The sequence below is a fragment of the Erythrolamprus reginae genome, chromosome 2 (genome assembly GCF_031021105.1).
Source record: "Erythrolamprus reginae isolate rEryReg1 chromosome 2, rEryReg1.hap1, whole genome shotgun sequence".
In the NCBI taxonomy this organism is placed as follows: domain Eukaryota; kingdom Metazoa; phylum Chordata; class Lepidosauria; order Squamata; family Dipsadidae; genus Erythrolamprus; species Erythrolamprus reginae.
The window spans coordinates 23,848,139-23,872,124 of NC_091951.1; the positions used below are offsets into that span (position 1 = coordinate 23,848,139).

The 23,986-nt window shown below is 41.5% G+C and overlaps 2 protein-coding genes across 10 annotated transcripts; both read right to left on the reverse strand.

Annotated features, from left to right (window-relative positions):
* Positions 1-5,530: 5,530 nt before the first annotated feature.
* On the reverse strand, positions 5,531-13,512 carry LOC139159938 (zinc finger protein 180-like). 6 transcript variants are annotated; one of them, XM_070737424.1, is made up of 4 exons: positions 13,258-13,512; positions 12,695-12,802; positions 9,664-9,840; positions 5,531-9,224 (listed from the first exon to the last, which is right to left on the reverse strand). In XM_070737424.1, the coding sequence occupies exon 4, from the start codon at positions 8,741-8,743 to the stop codon at positions 7,667-7,669; it is 1,077 nt and encodes a 358-aa protein (XP_070593525.1). In that variant the 5' UTR covers positions 8,744-9,224; positions 9,664-9,840; positions 12,695-12,802; positions 13,258-13,512; the 3' UTR covers positions 5,531-7,666. The 6 variants fall into 6 exon arrangements, with proteins under 6 accessions (XP_070593525.1, XP_070593524.1, XP_070593522.1 ...); XM_070737423.1 differs by having other exon boundaries at positions 12,695-12,849; XM_070737421.1 differs by having other exon boundaries at positions 13,254-13,512.
* Positions 13,513-15,991: 2,479 nt separating this feature from the next.
* Positions 15,992-20,189, reverse strand: LOC139159946 (zinc finger protein ZFP2-like). Of its 4 annotated transcripts, none has more exons than XM_070737434.1 (3): positions 20,063-20,189; positions 19,484-19,635; positions 15,992-18,803 (listed from the first exon to the last, which is right to left on the reverse strand). In XM_070737434.1, the coding sequence occupies exon 3, from the start codon at positions 18,244-18,246 to the stop codon at positions 17,299-17,301; it is 948 nt and encodes a 315-aa protein (XP_070593535.1). In that variant the 5' UTR covers positions 18,247-18,803; positions 19,484-19,635; positions 20,063-20,189; the 3' UTR covers positions 15,992-17,298. The 4 variants fall into 4 exon arrangements, with proteins under 4 accessions (XP_070593535.1, XP_070593534.1, XP_070593536.1 ...); XM_070737433.1 differs by having other exon boundaries at positions 19,484-19,638; XM_070737435.1 differs by having other exon boundaries at positions 19,484-19,638; positions 20,107-20,166.
* Positions 20,190-23,986: the final 3,797 nt, after the last annotated feature.

Consider the following 23,986-nt stretch of genomic DNA (forward strand, 5'->3'; position numbering starts at 1 on the left):
AGAGGAGACTTTACTATTCCGGATACATGGTTCTCCAGTCTCCTCTTAAAAATCTCCTCCGATACAGCACCCACAACTTCTGGAGGAAGGACATTCCACTGAATAAATATAATATAAACTTAAATATAACAGTGGCACTTGTATCCTAAGATTTTTATTTATATTGTTTCTTCGTTGCTTATTTGACCCCTATGACAATCATTAAGTGTTGTACCACCATTGACAAATGTATCTTTTTCTTTTATGTACACTGAGAACATCTGCACCAAGACAAATTCCTTGTGTGCCCAATCACACTTGGCCAACAAAAATTATATTCCTATTCTATTCTATAACTCAAAATTAGAGGGGGGATAAACAATGGAAGGCAAGTCTCCCACTTCTGGAGACAAACCATTCTACTGAGTAATTGTTCAGACTTCAAATTCTTGGTTTAGACAACTTACAACTCCATCGTCTACGTTCCGACTTAATTATAGTTCATAAAATCATATACCAAAATGTCCTACCTGTTAACGACTACTTCACCTTCAACCGCAACAACACACGAGCACAAAATCGATTTAAACTAAATGTCAACCACTCCAAACTTGACTGCAAAAAATTCGACTTCAGCAACAGAGTAATCAACACCTGGAACGCACTACCTGATTCTGGGGTTTCTACTCCTAACCCCAAAACCTTTAACCTTAGACTATCTACAACTGATCTCTCCTCCTTTCTAAGAGGTCTGTAAGGAGCGTGCATAAGCGCACCACTGTGCCTACCGTCCCTGTCCTATTGTCTACTTTTTATCGTTACTTATCTAATGTTTTATATGTACAAATTATCACCCTATATTTGTTTGACAGACAAATAAATAAATAAAATAAATAAAATACCCACAGGAAGTTTCTCCTCAATTCTAGGTTGGATCCTTTTCTGATATGTCTTCTTGTCCTATTCTCAGGAACTCTGAAGAATAGGCTGCCATCCCCCACCCTTCGTTTTGTTTGTGTGTTTGTGTGTCTCAGCCCAGCTCAGTTGTGGTTGTATGTCAAGCATTACCTGTAATATCTGTTGGAAGAAATATCCTTCTGGGTTCAGTTCCGAGTGAGGAAAGAGACGCTGAGTTCATGGTAGTTGCTTGGAAAGAAAGTTTAATAGTGGACAGAATCACATACCTTGAAAATGTTGAGTAAAGAAAAAAAAACAGGGGAAGCGATGTGGAGTGCGCCTGAATTTTATACCCTCTCTGGGCTTTTGAATTTGAGCTTGTATTCTGATTTATTCTATTTTTATTTATTTATTTTGTCCAATACACAATAATACACAATGAAGGTAATAGAGGACACCTTCGAGGAAATAGAATTAGAGAAAGAATAGAAGAGAGAGTAGAGGATAAAATAATGGATGAGAGAATAGAAGAAAGATATAGGGATAGAAGAGAAGATATATGGGATATAGGAGAGACAATACGACAGGGGTCGGAAGGCACTCTATTGCACTTATGCACGCCCCTTACTGACCTCTTAGGAATCTGGAGAGGTCAACCGTAGACAGTCTAAGGGTAAAATGTTGGGGGTTAGGGGATAGTCCGGTAATGAGTTCCATACTTCAACAACTCTATTACTAAAGTCGTATTTTTTACAGTTGTCAGGCTCCCACTGGGCCATGTAGGGGGATTTGTGTAGTCTGTCCTGAGTCCCATGCTTGGTTGAGCATTGCTGTGTGATGTAATATTCCCAGCTACTATGTGCTCAGTTCTGTTACTAGATGGGTAGAGGACTAATCCTACCTTTGTTGGATCTTGGGTGATCAAACCGCCTTCTTCCGCACGAATCCCAGCGGCCGATAAGGCCACACAGAGTTGGCCTTTTCCGGGTCCCGTCGACCAAACAATGTCGTTTGGCGGGATCCAGGGGAAGAGCCTTTTCTGTGGTGGCCCCGGCCCTCTGGAATGAATTTCCCTCGGAGATTAGAACGGTGCCCACCCTCCTTGTCTTTCGCAAGTTACTTAAGACCCACCTATATCGCCAGGCATGGGGGAACTAAGACATCTCCCCCAGGCTTATTATATTTCATGTTTGATGTGTATGTGTTGTATGGGTTTTAATTGTTGAGGTTTTTATATATTTTATTATTAGATTTGTTCCATTGTTATTTTTATTACTGTTGTGAGCCGCCCCGAGTCTTTGGAGAGGGGCGGCATACAAACCTAATAAATTGAATTGAATTGAATTCCCTATGGATAGAGCAGAGGTGGGTTCTTTCTGGTTGTAGCGACCTGCTGGTGAGGTTGTTCTGGTTTCAGGCTAATTCAGGTAATAAATAATTGCTCAATGCATCTCTTTGTAAAAACACAAGATCTTCTTCTTTATTTCTCTTTGTCCTCTCATTCATACACCAACTTTGCACGCAGTGCTTTCTTTTCTCATCTCTATCTTTATTGCCAAATTATATTGATAGTATCAAAAACATTACACAAGTCATTCTAAAATTTATGGGCTGATCAGTGTTAGCCAGCTGTATCCACAAATCCATCACATGGCCCGGCCAAGGTTGAATCCCAGGCACACTGAAAATAATGGCTTTTTCCAGGACATAGCCATGTGGCCCTGGGATGCGGGTCCTGGCCTTTTTCATCAACATTAGGTTCAGAGATATTCCAAGGGTATGGAGGAGGCTGTGAGGCCTAGTGGGGTGGGAGTCAGGCCTAGGGACTGTGGGGACAAAGCAGGAGAGGAACAAAGCCTTTGGGGAATCTCTGTGTGTGGGAAAGGCTTGTGGAGACCTTGGGGAGGAGGGAAATACCTATAAGGACCCTGTGGAAGAGGGCAAGGCTTGGAGGGACGCTATGGAGATGGAAGATCTTGATAACAAACAAACAAAAACAAAAACCAGACATTTCACCTCCATCAAATTAATATTTTTCAGTGAATGATCAAAGATCAAATTTAAGCCTTATCTAAACTCATCAATCTTTGCCTTGAAAAAAACCCATACAGTATTCCTTTATCAAAGAAATATTTTCTCTTGTTTTTCTTCATTCATAGATCTACTTCTGAGATAATGTATCTTTCAGTAAAATGAATCAGGCTCCAACTTAAATAATCCATTTCTCACCTACACTTCCAATGACAGATGAAAAATGAAATATTTGCCTTCTCTAAATTCATCAACTTTTGCCTAATATGGACCTTTTTCACTTTTTCTCCTGTGTGTACACCTGTACAGTATTACTTATAAGTCATTTGTATGAAAACCTTTAACCTTAGACTATCTACAATTGATCTCTCCTCTTTTCTAAGAGGTCTGTAAGGGGCGTGCATAAGCGCACCACTGTGCCTTCTGTCCCGGTCCTATTGTCTACTTTTTATCATTAAAAATAATGATAATAATGGTAGGGACAGCAAGTAGCATACTTGGCTGCATAGCTAGAGGTATAACAAGCAGGAAGAGGGAGATTATGATCCCGCTATATAGCGTGCTGGTGAGACCACATTTGGAATACTGTGTTCAGTTCTTGAGACCTCACCTACAAAAAGATATTGACAAAATTGAACGGGTCCAAAGACGTGTACAAGAATGGTGGAAGGTCTTAAGCATAAAACGTATCAGGAAAGACTTAATGAACTCAATCTCTATATTCTGGAGGACAGAAGGAACAGGGAGAACATGATCGAAACATTTAAATATGTTAAAGGGTTAAATAAGCTCAAGGAGGGAAGTGTTTTTAATAGGAAAATGAACACAAGAACAAGGGGACACAATCTGAAGTTAGTTGGGGGAAAGATCAAAAGCAACATGAGAAAATATTATTTTACTGAAAGAGTAGTAGATCCTTGGAACAAACTTCCAGCAAACGTGGTTGGTAAATCCACAGTAACTGAATTTAAACATTCCTGGGATAAACATATATCCACCCAAAGATAAAATACAGAAAATAGTATAAGGGCAGACTAGATGGACCGTGAGGTCTTTTTCTGCCATCAGATTTCTATGTTTCTATTACTTATCTAATGTTTTATATGTATAAATTATCACCCTATAATTGTTTGACAAACAAATAAATACATAAATAAAATACCCACAGGAAGTTTCTCCTCAATTCTAGGTTGGATCCCTTTCTGATATGTCTTCTGTCCTATTCTCGGGAGCTTTGAAGAATAGGCTGCCATCCCCCACCCTTCGTTTTGTTTGTGTGTTTGTGTGTCTCAGCCCAGCTCAGTTGTGGTTGTATGTCAAGCATTACCTGTAATATCTGTTGGAAGAAATATCCTTCTGGGTTCAGTTCCGAGTGAGGAAAGAGACGCTGAGTTCATGGTAGTTGCTTGGAAAGAAAGTTTAATGATGGACAGAATCACATACCTTGAAAACGTTGAGTAAAGAAAAAAAATAGGGGAAGAGATGTGGAGTGGGGCTGAATTTTATACCGTCTCTGGGCTTTTGAAGTTGAGCTTGTATTCTGATTTATTTTATTTTTATTTATTTATTTATTTTGTCCAATACACAATAATACACAATGGAGGTAATAGAGGACACCTTCGAGGAAATAGAATTAGAGAAAGAATAGAAGAGAGAGTAGAGGATAAAATAATGGATGAGAGAATAGAAGAAATATATAGGGATAGAAGAGAAGATATATGGGATATAGGAGAGACAATAGGACAGGGGTCGGAAGGCATTCTAGTGCACTTATGCACGCCCCTTACTGACCTCTTAGGAATCTGGATAGGTCAACCGTGAACAGTCTAAGGGTAAAATGTTGGGGGTTAGGGGATAGTCCGGTAATGAGTTCCATACTTCAACAACTCTATTACTAAAGTCGTATTTTTTACAGTTGTCAGGTTGTCAGGCTCCCACTGGGCCATGTAGGGGGAGTTGTGTAGTCTGTCCTGACTCCCATGCTTGGTTGAGCATTGCTGTGTGATGTAATCTTCCCAGCTACTATGTGCTGAGTTCTGTTACTAGATGGGTAGAGGACTAATCCTACCTTTGTTGGATCTTGGGTGATCCAACCATCTTCTACCGCACGAATCCCAGCGGCCAATAAGGTCACACAGACTTGGCCTTCTCCGGGTCCCGTCGACCAAACAATGTCGTTTGGCGGGCCCCAGGAGAAGAGCCTTCTCTGTGGCAGCCCCGGCCTTCTGGAATCAACTTCCCCCGGAGATTAGAACGGCCCCACCCTCCTTGTCTTTCGCAAGTTACTTAAGACCCACGTATATCGCCAGGCATGGGGGAACTAAGACATCTCCCCCAGGCTTATTATATTTCATGTTTGATGTGTATGTGCTGTATGGTTTTTAATTGTTGAGGTTTTTATATATTTTATTATTAGATTTGTTCCAGTGTTATACTGTTTTTATTGCTGTTGTGAGCCACCCCGAGTCTTCGGAGAGGGGCGGCATACAAACCTAATAAATTAAATTGAATTGAATTCCCTATGGATAGAGCAGAGGTGGGTTCTTTCTGGTTGTAGCGACCTGCTGGTGAGGTTGTTCTGGTTTCAGGCTAATTCAAGTAATAAACGATTGCTCAATGCATCTCTTTGTAAAAACACAAGATCTTCTTCTTTATTTCTCTTTGTCCTCTCATTCATACACCAACTTTGCACGCAGTACTTACTTTTCTCATCTCTATCTTTACTACCAAATTATATTGGTAGTAACAAAAACATTACACAAGTCATTCTAAAATTTATGGGCTAATCAGTGCTAGCCACCTGTATCCACAAATCCATCCCATGGCCCGCCCAAGGTTGAATCCCAGGCACACTGAAAATAATGGCTTTTTCCAGGACATAGCCATGTGGCCATCGGATGCGGGTCCTGGCATTTTTCATCAACATTAGGTTCAGAGATATTCCAAGGGTATGGAGGAGGCTGTGAGGCCTAGTGGGGTGGGAGTCAGGCCTAGGGACTGTGGGGACACAGCAGGAGGGGGGGGAAAGCCTTTGGGGAATCTGTGTGTGTGTGTGTGGGAAAGGCTTGTGGAGACCTTGGGAAGGACTAATGCTATCTTTGTTGGATCTTGGGTGAAAGCATTTCCCTATGGATAGACCAGGCTTCTGGAGATCTTGGGGAGGAGAGAAATACCTATAAGGATCCTGTGGAAGAGGGCAAGGCTTGGAGCAGGGGTCCCCAAAGTTTTTACACAGGGGCCAGTTCTCTGTCCCTCAGACTGTTGGAGGCCCGGACTATAAAAAAACATATGAACAAATCTCCTTCTCTCTCTCTCTGTTTCTCTCGCTTTCTCTCTCTCTTGCTTTATTTCTCTCGCGCTTTTTCTCTCTCTCTTTCTCTCTCTCTTGCTTTTTCTCTCCCTCCCTCTTGCTTTATTTCTCTCTCTTTCTATCTCCCACTCTTCCTCTCTCTCCCTCTTTCTCTCCGTTTCTCTCTTGCTTTCTCTCCCTCTTTTTCTCTCTCCCTATAAGCCTCTCTTGCTTTCTCTCTCCCTCCCTCCCTCTCTTGCTTTATTTCTCTCTCTTTCTATCTCCGACTCTTCCTCTCTCTCTCCCTTTCTCTCTCTCTTCTTCTCTCTCAATTTCTCTCATGCTTTCTCTCTCCTTCTCTCTTGCTTTATTTCTCTCACTCTCTCTCTCTCTCTTGCTTTATTTCTGTCTTTCACACACTCTCTCCTTTTCTCTCCCTCCCTCTCTGCAGCAGACCCCCCCCCCCCCCCGAATCCTTGCCCAAATGCAAACCTCGTCCTGCAAAAACTTTGAAGAGGGAAAAAAGCAGCACCGGAGGAACCAAGATGCTGGAAAGCAGGGAGGGCGAAGTTTCCCGCCCACTCAGTGCGGTCCTGCTGCTGAGCTTCTGGTGACAGTGAGGAGAGGTGGAGAGCAAAGCAGCAGGGAGGAAAGCGGAGCTGCAATTGGCCCCTTTCTTTCCCGCCTTTAGGGAGAGGAACTTTTGCTGCCCTATGGCAGAGCACCAACAGTTTCTCTCACTAAAGGCGGGAAAGAAAGGGGCCAATTGCAGGTCCGCTTTCCTCCCTGCTGCTTTGCTCTCCACCTCTCCTCGCGGCCACCAGAAGCTCAGCAGCAAGACCGCACGCACTGAGTGGACGGGAGATTCGATCAGAAAAATCTTGTGCACTGCCGTGGGCTGGATAAATGGTCTCAGTGGGCAGTATCTGGCCACTAGTTTGGGGACCTCTGGCTTGGAGGGACACTATGGAGATGGAAGATCTTGATAACAAACAAACAAAAACAAAAACCAGACATTTCACCTCCATCAAATTAATATTTTTGAGTGAATGATCAAAGATCAAATTTAAGCCTTATCTAAACTCATCAATCTTTGCCTTAAAAAAACCCCATATATTATTCCTTTATCAAATACATATTTTCACTTGTTTTTCTTCATTCATAGATCTACTTCTGAGATAATGTATCTTTCAGTAAAATGAATCAGGCTCCAACTTAAATAATCCATTTCTCACCTACACTTCCAATGACAGATCAAAAATGAAATTTATGCCTTCTCTAAATTCATCAACTTTTGCCTAATATGGACCATTTTTTACTTTTTCTCCTGTGTGTACACCTGTATTACTTATAAGTCATTTGTATGGTTTCTTTCCTGTAGGTATCATCTGGTGGACCACCAAGTTTGACCTATGACAGAAACATTTCCAACAATCAGGACATTGAAAGGGTGTCTCCTGTGTGAGTCCTCTAGTGTTCCAACAGTTGAGAATTCTGATTGAAACTTTTCCCATGAACAGGATATTCAAAAGTTTTCTCTCCTGTGTGAGTCCTCTGGTGTCTAACCAAATTGGAATTAGAATTGAAACCTTTCCCACAATCAGGACACTTAAAGGGTTTTTCTCCTGTGTGAGTCCTCTGATGTTTCACCAGGTTTGAATTGCGACTGAAACCTTTCCCACAATCAGGACATTCAAATGGTTTCTCTCCAGTGTGAGTCCTCTGATGATTCACCAGGCATGAATTCTGAGTGAATCTTTTCCCACAATCAGGACATTCAAAAGGTTTCTCTCCTTTGTGAGTCCTCTGGTGTCTAATCAAATTGGAATTCAAATTGAAACATTTCCCACAATCACGACACTTAAAGGGTTTTTCTCCTGTGTGAATCCTCTGGTGATCCAACAGGTGGGAATTTGCAGTGAAACCTTTCCCACAATCAGGACATTCAAAAGGTTTCTCTCCTGTGTGAGTCCTCTGATGAATCACCAGGCTTGAATTGCGACTGAAACCTTTCCCACAATCAAGACATTCAAATGGTTTCTCTCCTGTGTGAGTCCTCTGATGAATCACCAGGCTTGAAATCTGACTGAAACCTTTCCCACAGTCAGGACATTCAAAAGGTTTCTCTCCTGTGTGAGTCCTCTGATGAATCACCAGGCTTGAATTGAAACTGAAACCTTTCCCACAGTCAGGACATTCAAATGGTTTTTCTCCTGTGTGAGTCCTCTGATGAATCACCAGGCTTGAAATCTGACTGAAACCTTTCCCACAGTCAGGACATTCAAAGGGTTTCTCTCCTGTGTGAGTCCTCTGATGAATCACCAGGCTTGAATTGAAACTGAAACCTTTCCCACAGTCAGGACATTCAAAAGGTTTCTCTCCTGTGTGAGTCCTCTGATGAACCACCAGTCTTGAATTGAAACTGAAACCTTTCCCACAATCAGGACATTCAAAGGGTTTCTCTCCTGTGTGAGTCCTCTGGTGACCCAACAGGTGGGAATTTGCAGTGAAACTTTTCCGACAATCAGGACATTCAAAAGGTTTCATTTTTTGTACATCTTTTGTTGCACGGAGCTTTGATTCAAACTATTGTTTTCTTCCGCAGAGAGAAAGGCCTGCATTACTGTTTACAGACCTGCATTAGAGTCTATCTTTTGTGGCCCTCCAATTGTCTTTTTCCTACCCACTCACTTCTAGATATTATTCTCTTTTTCTGAATCCAAAAATGTAATCTTCTTTGAGTTTTTCATATAATCTATTGTCGAGTTCTGCACACAATACTTTTTCCAATTTGAAATCTCTTCTTGATTTTCTCCCCTTTGTCTCTCATCAGCTGGAGAATTGTGGGCTTTTCTGAAGGCTCAATTTGCTTTCAATTTCAAAGTGGCTGATTATTCTCAGCCCTCCAATGATTCAGCAGGCTTGAGTTAAATCTGAAAGTTTTCCCACATTGAGGACATTGCTTTGATTTTCAAAGTTGCTGGTTATTCTCAGTTGTCCCGAGTGCTCTTATTGGTATTCTCTTCATCTGTAAGATTGAAAACAAAAGTGTAAGTTTAAAATTGTTTCTTTAGAAAACGGTTGCAGAACATGTGAAAAAAGCGTACATTACAATCCAACATGCCACAATGCTGAAATAGCTTCTAATGTTAATTATGATTCATTTGATACAGTGCAGATCTCTCAGATCCAAATTCAAATATACATTCAATCAGGAAATAAACTTGTTGACTTGGGTCAATAACATCCCGCTTGTTCATATTGATACCTCCCGCTTACCAGAGATCTGGAAACCAGCTCTCAAACGTATCCCAGCCATAGAAACCAGACTCAGAAAACAAATTGCAAAACAATCAAGTAGCCTGCAAGTTCCAACTACTCAGGATATCACGCCTAATCTACAACCATTAACTAATCAGCATACCTCAGCTACATCAACGACCCCAGATTTTACCCCACTGACTCACCAGGAAGTTTCTACACAGAAGACAATTGCTGAGCCATCAAACCATACCCAGCCACCAGTATTTATAGAAGGAAGGCAGCTCAGGTCTCGCAGTGTTCGCCTGAGAACAAGGACAGAAACACCAGCCTGAAGATGACGAGTGGGACCTCGTCGAAACGTCGCCAGAAATTTCCAAATCCTACACGGGAAGAAACCAGAATATACCAAGACCGTCATAGCTGTACCCGTGAAAATCTACGAAAACAGACAGACAGACACACACACACACACATATATATATACATACAGTGGTTCGACAAAAGTTCGGGTGGCCACTGAGAAGCCCCGCTGCCTGGCGGGGCTTCTCGGCGTCCTCCCGAACCCGAACAACAAACCCGAACTTTTGCCGAACGTCCAGGTTCGGCGTTCGTGAGGCCACCAAGAAGCCCCACTGTCGCCTTTTGAAACATCTGGGGGACTTCTCGGCGGCCACCTGAACGCCGAACCCGGAAGTTCAGCAAAAGTTCGGGGTCGGCGTTCGGTTCATGAGGAGGCCGAGAAGTCCCACCGCCCGGCTGTTAGCTTTTTGAAACAGCCGCGGAGCTGTCGGGCCGGTCGGGAGGCTAGAAAGGAGGTGGGGAATCCCAATAGGGAATTCCATGGGTGGAGCTTTGACGTCACAAAGACGTCCTTCCTGGCCGGCCGAAGTTTCTCTTCATATGCAGATGAGGAGCAGAAGCCATACGTCCCTAACCAAAAAGACCTCAACGATCTGATCAGAGACTTGGTCTCACCAAGTCCAACGCTGAGCTTCTGACATCAAGACTCAAGCAATGGAATTTATTAGATAAAAGCTTCTGTTTCTATAGAAAAAATGCATAATTTTCATTGCCATGGTCACAAAAGCGAAGTTTATGATGAATGTAAGCATTTTTTAAATTTGTTTTAGACATAAGCAATTGGAATATAACATTTAAAAGCTGGGAACAAAATTTGTGTTACAGGCCAGACTGGTGGACTTTTGGTTGTGATCCTATCCTCAAATCTAAAGAGCAGTTGGAATCGGAAGAATGTTTGCCATTGATTTATATATGTACAATCGAAATAAATATTTGAACTAGACAAAAAGAGTTATGGATACGATTTTGTGAAAAATGTATTAGAAATTGGAAATGAATTGTTGAACATATTGTTGTAAGGTTTATAAACTGCTATTGAAATTGGATGTCAGCCCTGGGACCCATCTTTTCTTTTGGATCTTCAGTGCTATCAAATTTAGTGCATGGGAAATAGGGAGGGGGGGTTGTGACCTGACTGATATTTATAGCCATAACAACCTTCCTTCCTTCCTTCCTTCCTCCCTCCCTCCCTCCTTCCTTCCTTGGCTGCCCTTCTCCTCGCAGACTCGGGGCAGAGTAAATTTCTCTGGGAGTCAAGGAGGTTCAGTCTACACCTGGATAGACGCACAGGGAATGTCTCCAATTGGGACAGTGGAATGATTGGATCGTGTGATGGATATGTGGGTGCAGTGTATGGAACTGTGATTTTCTTTTGGGTGGGGAAAACCGAAAGCTTTCAGATTCAGGTTTTTCCAAATGTGCCGACATGACATCTTCTATAAATTCAAACTTTGAGGAATTGCCTGCCTCGGAGTCTTCATTGGTTGAGAGTGTTACATGGAACCCTGACATTGAATTTGCAGAATGGGTGGGTAAAGCATTGTATGATTCAGTGGATAAGGAAATAATGCTTGAACACTGGAAGAATAGATTTACAGAAGGATTCTATTAGAAGGATTTCTAGTCCAACCATCTGCTCAGGCAGGAAGCTCTATACCAAATGGTTTTATGATGTTGGTGCCTAAAATTAAAGAATGTATAAAGGCACCTTGAATGTTGGAAATGTAAATAAGAAAATTTATCATTTATGGTGGACATGTGGCATAGAAATATTGGAGGGCGGTGTATAAGTCAAATAAATTAAATTAAATCTTAATACAGAAGATTATTAAAGAGAACATAAAAGATAAAAAAAATAAAAGTTTTCTTTTAATACCAGTAACCTTAAACACTCACTGAACCATCTGATCCCATTTCCCAGAGAAAAAAAAATACCGAGACCCTCAAAACCCTTTTGACATCTAAATTAAAGATAACACCCACTATCAATGTTTACCTTTATTCTATGTATTAAAAAAACTATAGTGTTTTGCATTTATGAAATCAATGACTTGTTACAGAGAAACACATTTTTTATTTCTGCATGCAAGAAAAAGATTTTGAACTTTAGCTGGGAATGCCACAAATGGGGATCCTGAATGTGGTAGACTGAAACTATAAATGTACACCTCCTTTTCTTGCGCCATCATAACCACAGGAACTGCTGACTTCTTCAGGTCACTGAACAAGTGTTACAATGACCACTAATTTGTGGACCAGATGTATATCTGCCTTTACAGTGCCATTGTAACTGTGAAGGCTCAGGGAACAAATGGTAAGGGAGGGTTACCTATACAACTGAACATCCCAAAGGTTCTCAAAGCTATTTTTTAAAAAGTGCTGCCTTAAACACTGTTGAAACTGATTAATACATGGATGGGGCACCAATAGGAAATGCCATGGTTATTGGACAGATATGGAAACAAAAAAGGAAACATCCCAGAAGATATTTCTGGGGATTTCCAATATTAGTGTCAAAAAACCCAGCATGTCCATAACACAACTTCAGAGTTGGAAGAGATCTTGGAGATTTTCTAGATCTAGATCAATCTCCTGCTCAGTCAGGAGAACCCCTACCATTCTGGATAAATGGCTGTCCAGTTTCTTCTTGGAGGTTCCTGAGGAATCTCTCATGCAAAAGATGGAGGATGATTAGATTTGAGCAGTGTTTCCCAACCTTGGCAACTTGGAGATATCTGAACTTCAACTCCCAGAATTCCCCAGCCAGCATTCGCTGGATGGGGAATTCTGGGAGTTGAAGTCCAAATATCTTCAAGTTGCCAAGGTTGGGGAACACTGGATTAGAGGGTCAGCTATACTGGACTTAATACTTACCAACAGGAAGGTTCATTTCACGAGAAGAAATGGAAGAGCAACAATCATGACTGGGGGCTTGAGGCGAAAACATATGAAGAGCAGTTGTAGGAATTGGGTAGGTCTAGTCTGGTGAAAAGAAGGGTTAGAAGTGAGATCTTCCAATACTTGAGGTCCTGCCAGAAAGAAAAGAAGAGATTACCTCCCAAAGCACCACAAGGCAAGACAACACCTAATGGATGGAAACCAGTGAAGGAGAGAAGCATTCTAGGAACAAGAGGAAATTTCGTGACAGCGAACAGTGGAAGGGCTTGGCTTCCCAAGCAGTGGGTGCTCCACAATGGAGGCTTTTAATAATAATAATATAATAATAAGATACTTTGACGAACATACTACACAGCCATTTGTCTAAAACGCTCTAAGTTCCCACGCTGGAGGAGGCGGTTGGACTACAGGACCGCCAAGCTCACATCCAACTGTGTTTTTATATATTCTAGATGCTTCTCTGCTTCCTCGCTGCGGAGGAAACCAAGCCGCCTTTCTTGCTCCCAGCCTCTCCTCCCACCCGTCCCCAACTCACCCACCAGCTGCTGCTGCGACTCTCTGAAGAGCGCAGAAGATACTCGGCGGACCACCGTCCTCCCGTGAGCGACCCGCTACCATTAATGATTAAGCCCTTCTCTCTCCTTTCTAGCAATGCTAGACTTGATGGTTTTAACCCCTTAAAAAGCTCAACGCCAGAGGCCTCTCCTTACTGTAGCGACGGCTTTCTAGGCGCCCGTGTTGCCCGTCTGTCGCCATCTCCCGGTAGGAGGGGGTAAAACAGGCTCGTCCCGTCTCTACCTGTTGAGGCATTTGCAAGACGTTTTCACGGATTACATGCCATCAACTCACTTTGAGCAACCCACCTTTGCAATGCATCAAAGTGAAATAGTGAAACTTGGCGAGATTAGCTACATGCCGAGCCCTGAACGTTCGGGAAGTTCTTACAGAATAAACCAATTATCCAATCAGAGGAGACTTTACTATTCCGGATACATGGTTCTCCAGTCTCCTCTTAAAAATCTCCTCCGATACAGCACCCACAACTTCTGGAGGAAGGACATTCCACTGAATAAATATAATATAAACTTAAATATAACAGTGGCACTTGTATCCTAAGATTTTTATTTATATTGTTTCTTCGTTGCTTATTTGACCCCTATGACAATCATTAAGTGTTGTACCACCATTGACAAATGTATCTTTTTCTTTTATGTACACTGAGAACATCTGCACCAAGACAAATTCCTTGTGTGTCCAATCACACTTGGCCAACAAAAATTATATTCCTATTCTATTCTATAACTCAAAATAAGAGGGGGGATAAACAATGGAAGGCAAATCTCCCCCTTCTGCAGACAAACCATTCTACTGAGAAATTGTTCAGACTTGAAATTCTTGGTTTAGACAACTTACAACTCCATCGTCTACGTTCCGACTTAATTATACTTCATAAAATCATATACCAAAATGTCCTACCTGTTAACGACTTCTTCACCTTCAACCGCAACAACACACGAGCACGAAATCGATTTAAACTAAATGTCAACCACTCCAAACTTGACTGCAAAAAATTCGACTTCAGCAACAGAGTAATCAACGCCTGGAATGCACTACCTGATTCTGTGGTTTCTACTCCTAACCCCAAAACCTTTAACCTTAGACTATCTACAACTGATCTCTCCTCCTTTCTAAGAGGTCTGTAAGGGGCGTGCATAAGCGCACCACTGTGCCTACCGTCCCTGTCCTATTGTCTAGTTTTTATCATTACTTATCTAATGTTTTATATGTACAAATTATCACCCTATAATTGTTTGACAGACAAATAAATAAATAAAATAAATAAAATACCCACAGGAAGTTTCTCCTCAATTCTAGGTTGGATCCTTTTCTGTCCTATTCTCAGGAGCTCTGAAGAATAGGCTGCCATCCCCCATCCTTCGTTTTGTTTGTGTGTGTCAGCCCAGCTCAGTTGTGGTTGTATGTCAAGGATTACCTGTAATATCTGTTGGAAGAAATATCCTTCTGAGTTCAGTTCCGAGTGAGGAAAGAGACGCTGAGTTCATGGTAGTTGCTTGGAAAGAAAGTTTAATGATGGACAGAATCACATACCTTGAAAACGTTGAGTAAAGGGAAAAAAACAGGGGAAGAGATGTGGAGTGGGCTGAATTTTATACCCTCTCTGGGCTTTTGAATTTGAGCTTGTATTCTGATTTATTTTATTTTTATTTATTTATTTTGTCCAATACACAATAATACACAATGAAGGTAATAGAGGACACCTTCGAGGAAATAGAATTAGAGAAAGAATAGCTGAGAGAGTATAGGATAAAATAATGGATGAGAGAATAGAAGAAAGATATAGGGATAGAAGAGAAGATATATGGGATATAGGAGAGACAATACGACAGGGGTCGGAAGGCACTCTAGTGCACTTATGTACGCCCCTTACTGACCTCTTAGGAATCTGGAGAGGTCAACCGTAGACAGTCTAAGGGTAAAATGTTGGGGGTTAGGGGATAGTCCGGTAATGAGTTCCATACTTCAACAACTCTATTACTAAAGTCGTATTTTTTACAGTTGTCAGGTTGTCAGGCTCCCACTGGGCCATGTAGGGGGATTTGTGTAGTCTGTCCTGAGTCCCATGCTTGGTTGAGCATTGCTGTGTGATGTAATATTCCCAGCTACTATGTGCTGAGTTCTGTTACTAGATGGGTAGAGGACTAATCCTATCTTTGTTGGATCTTGGGTGATCCAACTGCCTTCTACCGCACGAATCCCAGCGGCCGATAAGGTCACACAGAGTTGGCCTTCTCCGGGTCCCGTCGTTTGGCGGGCCCCAAGGGAAGAACCTTCTCTGTGGCGGCCCCGGCCCTCTGGAATCAATTTCCCCCAGAGATTAGAACGGCCCCCACCCTCCTTGTCTTCTGCAAGTTACTTAAGACCCACCTATATCGCCAGGCATGGGGGAACTAAGACATCTCCCCAGGCTTATTATATTTCATGTTTGATGTGTATGTGCCGTATGGTTTTTAATTGTTGAGGTTTTTATATATTTTATTATTAGATTTGTTCCATTGTTATACTGTTTTTATTACTGCTGTGAACTGCCCCGAGTCTTCGGAGAGGGGCGGCATACAAACCTAATAAATTAAATTGAATTGAATTCCCTATGGATAGAGCAGAGGTGGGTTCTTTCTGATTGTAGCGACCTGCTGGTGAGGTTGTTCTGGTTTCAGGCTAATTCAAGTAATAAACGATTGCTCAATGCATCTCTTTGTAAAAACACAATATCTTCTTCTTTATTTCTCTTTGTCCTCTCATTCATACACCAACTTTGCACGCAGTGCTTTCTTTTCTCATCTCTATCTTTACTGCCAAATTATATTGATAGTATCAAAAACATTACACAAGTCATTCTAAAATTTATGGGCTGATCAGTGTTAGCCAGCTGTATCCACAAATCCATCCCATGGCCCGGCCAAGGTTGAATCCCAGGCACACTGAAAATAATGGCTTTTTCCAGGACATAGCCATGTGGCCATCGGATGCGGATCCTGGCCTTTTTCATCAACATTAGGTTCAGAGATATTCCAAGGGTATGGAGGAGGCTGTGAGGCCTAGTGGGGTGGGAGTCAGGCCTAGGGACTGTGGGGACACAGCAGGAGGGGAAAAAAGCCTTTGGGGAATCTGTGTGTGTGTGGGAAAGGCTTGTGGAGATCTTGGGGAGGAGGGAAATACCTATAAGGACCCTGTGGAAGAGAGCAAGGCTTGGAGGGACGCTATGGAGATGGAAGATCTTGATAACAAACAAACAAAAACAAAAACCAGACATTTCACCTCCATCAAATTAATATTTTTGAGTGAATGATCAAAGATCAAATTTAAGCCTTATCTAAACTCATCAATCTTTGCCTTGAAAAAAACCCATACAGTATTCCTTTATCAAAGAAATATTTTCTCTTGTTTTTCTTCATTCATAGATCTACTTCTGAGATAATGTATCTTTCAGTAAAATGAATCAGGCTCCAACTTAAATAATCCATTTCTCACCTACACTTCCAATGACAGATGAAAAATGAAATATTTGCCTTCTCTAAATTCATCACCTTTTGCCTAATATGGACCTTTTTTACTTTTTCTCCTGTGTGTACACCTGTATTACTTATAAGTCATTTGTATGGTTTCCCTCCTGTAGGTATCATCTGCTGGACCACCAGGAGAAAATGGTGACTGAACCTTTGGCCACAATCAGGACATTCAAAGGGTTTCTCTCCTGTTCTTGTAGTCTATCACTACACACATAGAGACTGCAACATTCTCCACAATCTGGACATTCATAGGGCTTTTCTCCTATATGAGATATCTGGTATTTCACCAGTTCAGAACAGTAAGTGAAACTTTTCCCACACTCTGGACACTTATGTAGCTTTACTCCTGTATATTCTTGTGTATCCATAGATCAGAATTCCAACTGAAACTTTTTCCACAATATGGACATTCGTATCATTTCTCTCATATGAGACCTCTGGTGGACCACCAAGTTTCACCTATGACAGAAACATTTCCAACAATCAGGACATTCAAAGGGTGTCTCCTGTGTGAGTCCTCTGGTGTTCCAACAGTTGAGAATTCTGATTGAAACTTTTCCCATGAACAGGATATTCAAAAGGTTTCTCTCCTTTGTGAGTCCTCTGGTGTCTAACCAAATTGGAATTAGAATTGAAACCTTTCCCACAATCAGGACACTTAAAGGGTTTTTCTCCTGTGTGAATCCTCTGATGGTTCACCAGGCTTGAAATCTGACTGAAACCTTTCCCACAATCAGGACATTCAAATGGTTTCTCTCCTGTGTGAGTCCTCTGATGAACCACCAGGCTTGAAATCTGACTGAAACCTTTCCCACAGTCAGGACATTCAAAAGGTTTCTCTCCTGTATGAGTCCTCTGGTGATTCAGCAGGCTTGAATTGAAACTGAAACTTTTCCCACAATCAAGACATTCAAAGGGTTTCTCTCCAGTGTGAGTCCTCTGGTGATCCAACAGGTGGGAATTGCGATTGAAACTTTTTCCACAATCAGGACATTCAAAAGGTTTATCTCCTGTGTGAGTCCTCTGGTGTCTAACCAATTTGGAATTAGAATTGAAACATTTCCCACAATCAGGACACTTAAATGGTTTTTCTCCTGTGTGAGTCCTCTGATGAATCACCAGGTTTGAATTGCGACTGAAACCTTTCCCACAGTCAGGACATTCAAAAGGTTTCTCTCCTGTGTGAGTCCTCTGATGAACCACCAGGCTTGAATTGAAACTGAAACCTTTCCCACAGTCAGGACATTCAAAAGGTTTCTCTCCTGTGTGAGTTCTTTGATGTCTTACCAGGTTGGAATTGAAACGGAAACTTTTCCCACAATCAACACATTCAAAGGGTTTCTCTCCAGTGTGAGTCCTCTGGTGATCCAACAAGTGGGAATTTGTAATGAAACGTTTCCCACAATCAGGACAGTTATATGATTTCTTTACTTTGTACATCCTCTAGTGTACCATCAGGTTGGAATTCTGACTGAAATTTTGCCACAATCAGCTGTCTGCCCCTCTGATGCTTGAAATACGTGTGATCTTTTGTTGCACGGAGCTTTGATTCAAACTATTGTTTTCTTCCGCAGAGAGAAAGGCCTGCATTACTGTTTATAGACCTGCATTAGAGTCTACCTTTTGTGGCCCTCCAATTGTCTTTTTCCTACCCACTCACTTCTAGATATTTCTCTCTTTTTCTCAATCGAAAAATATAATCTCCTTTGACTTTTTCATATAATCTATTGTCGAGTTCTGCACACAATACTTTTTCCAATTTGAAATCTCTTCTTGATCTTCTCCCCTTTGTCTCTCATCAGCTGGAGAATTGTGGGCTTTTCCGAAGGCTCAATTTGCTTTCAATTCCAAAGAGGCTGATTATTCTCAGCCCTCCAATGATTCAGCAGGCTTGAGTTAAATCTGAAAGTTTTCCCACATTGAGGACATTGCTTTCATTTTCAAAGTTGCTGGTTATTCTCAGTTGTCCCGAGTGCTCTTATTGGTATTCTCTTCATCTGTAAGATTGAAAACAAAAGTGTAAGTTTAAAACTGTTTCTTTAGAAAATGGTTGCAGAAGATGTGAAAAAAGCGTACATTACAATCCAACATGCCACAATGCTGAAATAGCTTCTAATGTTAATTATGATTCATTTGATACACTGCAGATTTCTGAGATCCAAATTCTCCCAGTTCTGGAGACAAACCATTCTACTGAGTAATTGTTCAGACTTCAAATTCTTGGTTTAGACAACTTACAACTCTATTGTCTACGTTCCGACTTAATTATAGTTCATAAAATCATATACCAAAATGTCCTACCTGTTAACGACTACTTCACCTTCAACCGCAAGAACACACGAGCACAAATTCGATTTAAACTAAATGTCAACCACTCCAAACTTGACTGCAAAAAATTCGACTTCAGCAACAGAGTAATCAACGCCTGAAATGCACTACCTGATTCTGTGGTTTTTACTCCTAACCCCAAAACCTTTAACCTTACACTATCTACAACTGATCTCTCCTCCTTTCTAAGAGGTCTGTAAGGGGCGTGCATAAGCGCACCACTGTGCCTACCTTCTCGGTCCTATTGTCTACTTTTTATCGTTACTTATCTAATGTTTTATATGTACAAATTATCACCCTATAATTGTTTGACAGACAAATAAATAAATAAAATAAATAAAATACCCACAGGAAGTTTCTCCTCAATTCTAGGTTGGATCCTTTTCTGATATGTCTTCTTGTCCTATTCTCAGGAGCTCTGAATAGGCTGCCATCCCCCACCCTTCGCTTTGTTCTGGTGAAAAGAAGGATTAGAAGTGACATCTTCCAATACTTGAGGACCTGCTACAAAGAAGAGAAGATTAAGAGATTACCTCCCAAAGCACCACAAGGCAAGACAATACCTAGTGGGTGGAAACCAGTGAAGGAGAGAAGCATTCTAGGAACAAGAGGAAATTTCCTGACAGCGACCAGTGGAAGGGCTTGAATTCCCAAGCTATGGCTGCTGCTCACTGGAGGCTTTTAATAATAATAATAATAATAATAATAATAATAATAATAATAATAATAATAATAATAATAATAATAATAATAATAATAATAATAATAATAATAATAATAAGATACTTGGACGAAGATACCAGACAGCCATTTGTCTGAAACGCTCTGAATTCCCACGCTGGAGGAGGGGGTTGGACTACAGGACCGCCAAGCTCACATCCAACTGTGTTTTTCTATATTCTAGTTGCTTCTCTGCTTTCTCGCTCACCGGTTCTTGCTCCCAGTGTCTCCTCCAGCCCGTCCTCAACTCACCCACCAGTTATTGCTTCGACTCTTGGAAGAGCATAGAAGGCACCGCCACCTTCCTCCGGTGAGCGACCAGCCAGATCCGGCCGACTTTCCGCTCCTTTCTAGCAATGCGGTACTTGTTGGTTTTAACCCATTAAAAAGCTCAACGCCCGAGGCTCCTGCTTACTGTAGCGACGGGTTTGTAGGCGCCCGTGTTGCCCGTCTGACGCCATCTCCCGACAGGAGGGGGTAAAACAGGCTCGTCCCGTCTATCATTTCCAAGACGTTTTCACGGATTACATGCCATCAACTCACTTTCGATTTTTAGCAACCCACCTTTGCAATGGATCCAAGTGAAATAGTGAAACTTGGCAAGATTAGCTGCATGCCGAGCCCTGAACGTTCGGGAAGTTCTTATAGAATAAACCAATTCTCCAATCAGAGGAGCCTACACTATTCTTGATATATGGTTCTCCAGTCTCCTCTTAAAAATCTCCTCCGATACAGCACCCACAACTTCTGGAGGAAGGACATTCCACTGAATAAATATAATATAAACTTAAATATAACAGTGGCACTTGTATCCTGAGATTTTTATTAATATTGATTGCTTCTTCGTTGCTTATTTGACCCCTATGACAATCATTAAGTGTTGTGCCAGGATGGACAAATGTATCTTTTTCTTTTATGTACACTGAGAGCATCTGCACCAAGACAAATTCCTTGTGTGTCCAATCACACTTGGCCAATAAAAATTATATTCCTATTCTATTCTATAACTCAAAATTAGAGGGGGGATAAACAATGGAAGGCAAGTCTCCCACTTCTGGAGACAAACCATTCTACTGAGTAATTGTTCAGACTTGAAATTCTTGGTTTAGACAACTTACAACTCCATCGTCTCCCTTCCAACATAATTATAGTTCATAAAATCATATACCAAAATGTCCTACCTGTTAACGACTACTTCACCTTCAACCGCAACACCACACGAGCACGAAATCGATTTAAACTAAATGTCAACCGCTCCAAACTTGACTGCAAAAAATTCAACTTCAGCAACAGAGTAATCAACGCCTGGAATGCACTACCTGATTCTGGGGTTTCTACTGCTAACCCCAAAACCTTTAACCTTAGACTATCTACAATTGATCTCTCCTCTTTTCTAAGAGGTCTGTAAGGGGCGTGCATAAGCGCACCACTGTGCCTTCCGTCCCGTTCCTATTGTCTACTTTTTATCATTAAAAATAATGATAATAATGGTAGGGACAGCAAGTAGCATACTTGGCTGCATAGCTAGAGGTATAACAAGCAGGAAGAGGGAGATTATGATCCCGCTATATAGCGTGCTGGTGAGACTACATTTGGAATACTGTGTTCAGTTCTTGAGACCTCACCTACAAAAAGATATTGACAAAATTGAACGGGTCCAATGACGTGTACAAGAATGGTGGAAGGTCTTAAGCATAAAACGTATCAGGAAAGACTTCATGAACTCAATCTGTATATTCTGGAGGACAGAAGGAACAGGGAGAACATGATCGAAACATTTAAATATGTTAAAGGGTTAAATAAGGTCAAGGAGGGAAGTGTTTTTAATAGGAAAGTGAACACAAGAACAAGGGGACACAATCTGAAGTTAGTTGGGGGAAAGATCAAAAGCAACATGAGAAAATATTATTTTACTGAAAGAGTAGTAGATCCTTGGAACAAACTTCCAGAAGACGTGGTTGGTAAATGCACAGTAACTGAATTTAAACATGCCTGGGATAAACATATATCCACCCAAAGATAAAATACAGAAAATAGTATAAGGGCAGACTAGATGGACCGTGAGGTCTTTTTCTGCCGTCAGTCTTCTATGTTTCTATTACTTATCTAATGTTTTATATGTACAAATTACCACCCTATAATTGTTTGACAAACAAATAAATAAATTAAATAAAATACCCACAGGAAGTTTCTCCTCAATTCTATGTTGGACCCCTTCTGATATGTCTTCTTGTCCTATTCTCTGGAGATTTGAAGAATAGGCTGCCATCCCCCACCCTTCGTTTTGTTTGTGTGTTTGTGTGTGTCAGCCCAGCTCAGTTGTGGTTGTATGTCAAGGATTACCTGTAATATCTGTTGGAAGAAATATCCTCCTGGATTCAGTTCCGAGTGAGGAAAGAGACGCTGAGTTCATGGTAGTTGCTTGGAAAGAAAGTTTAATGAGGGACAGAATCACATACCTTGAAAACGTTGAGTAAAGAAAAAAAAAACAGGGGAAGAGATGTGGAGTGGGGCTGAATTTTATACCCTCTCTGGGCTTTTGAAGTTGAGCTTGTATTCTGATTTATTTTATTTTTATTTATTTATTTTGTCCAATACACAATAATACACAATGGAGGTAATAGAGGACACCTTCGAGGAAATAGAATTAGAGAAAGAATAGAAGAGAGAGTAGAGGATAAAATAATGGATGAGAGAATAGAAGAAATATATAGGGATAGAAGAGAAGATATATGGGATATAGGAGAGACAATAGGACAGGGGTCGGAAGGCATTCTAGTGCACTTATGCACGCCCCTTACTGACCTCTTAGGAATATGGATAGGTCAACCGTGGACAGTCTAAGGGTAAAATGTTGGGGATTAGGGGATAGTCCAGTAATGAGTTCCACGCTTCAACAACTCTATTACTAAAGTCGTATTTTTTACAGTTGTCAGGTTGTCAGGCTCCCACTGGGCCATGTAGGGGGATTTGTGTAGTCTGTCCTGACTCCCATGCTTGGTTGAGCATTGCTGTGTGATGTAATCTTCCCAGCTACTATGTGCTGAGTTCTGTTACTAGATGGGTAGAGGACTAATCCTACCTTTGTTGGATCTTGGGTGATCCAACCATCTTCTACCGCACGAATCCCAGCGGCCAATAAGGTCACACAGAGTTGGCCTTCTCCGGGTCCCGTCGACCAAACAATGTCGTTTGGCGGGCCCCAGGAGAAGAGCCTTCTCTGTGGCAGCCCCAGCCTTCTGGAATCAACTTCCCCCGGAGATTAGAACGGCCCCACCCTCCTTGTCTTTCGCAAGTTACTGAAGACCCACCTATATCACCAAGCATGGGGGAACTAAGACATCTCCCCCAGGCTTATTATATTTCATGTTTGATGTGTATGTGCTGTATGGTTTTTAATTGTTGAGGTTTTTATATATTTTATTATTAGATTTGTTCCATTGTTATACTGTTTTTATTACTGTTGTGAGCCGTCCCGAGTCTTCGGAGAGGGGCGGCATACGAATCTAATAAATTGAATTGAATTGAATTCCCTATGGATTGAGCAGAGGTGGGTTCTTTCTGGTTGTAGCGACCTGCTGGTGAGGTTGTTCTGGTTTCAGGCTAATTCAGGTAATAAATGATTGCTCAATGCATCTCTTTGCAAAAACACAATATCTTCTTCTTTATTTCTCTTTGTACTCTCATTCATACACCAACTTTGCACGCAGTGCTTTCTTTTCTCATCTCTATCTTTACTACCAAATTATATTGGTAGTAACAAAAACATTACACAAGTCATTCTAAAATTTATGGGCTGATCAGTGCTAGCCAGCTGTATCCACAAATCCATCCCATGGCCCGCCCAAGGTTGAATCCCAGGCACACTGAAAATAATGGCTTTTTCCAGCACATAGCCATGTGGCCATCGGATGCGGGTCCTGGCCTTTTTCATCAACATTAGGTTCAGAGATATTCCAAGGGTATGGAGGAGGCTGTGAGGCCTAGTGGGGTGGGAGTTAGGCCTAAGTACTGGGGGGACACAGCAGGAGAGGATAAAGCCTTTGGGGAATCTGTGTGTGTGTGGGAAAGGCTTGTGGAGACCTTGGGAAGGACTAATCCTATCTTTGTTGGCTCTTGGGTGTAAGCATTT

What these genes read in the sequence shown, in the direction of transcription:
- LOC139159938 (XM_070737424.1), bottom strand. Translation starts at nt 8,743, where the DNA reads ATGAAACCTTTTGAATGTCCTGATTGTCGGAAAAGTTTCACTGCAAAT.
- LOC139159946 (XM_070737436.1), bottom strand. Translation starts at nt 18,246, where the DNA reads ATGTACAAAGTAAAGAAATCATATAACTGTCCTGATTGTGGGAAACGT.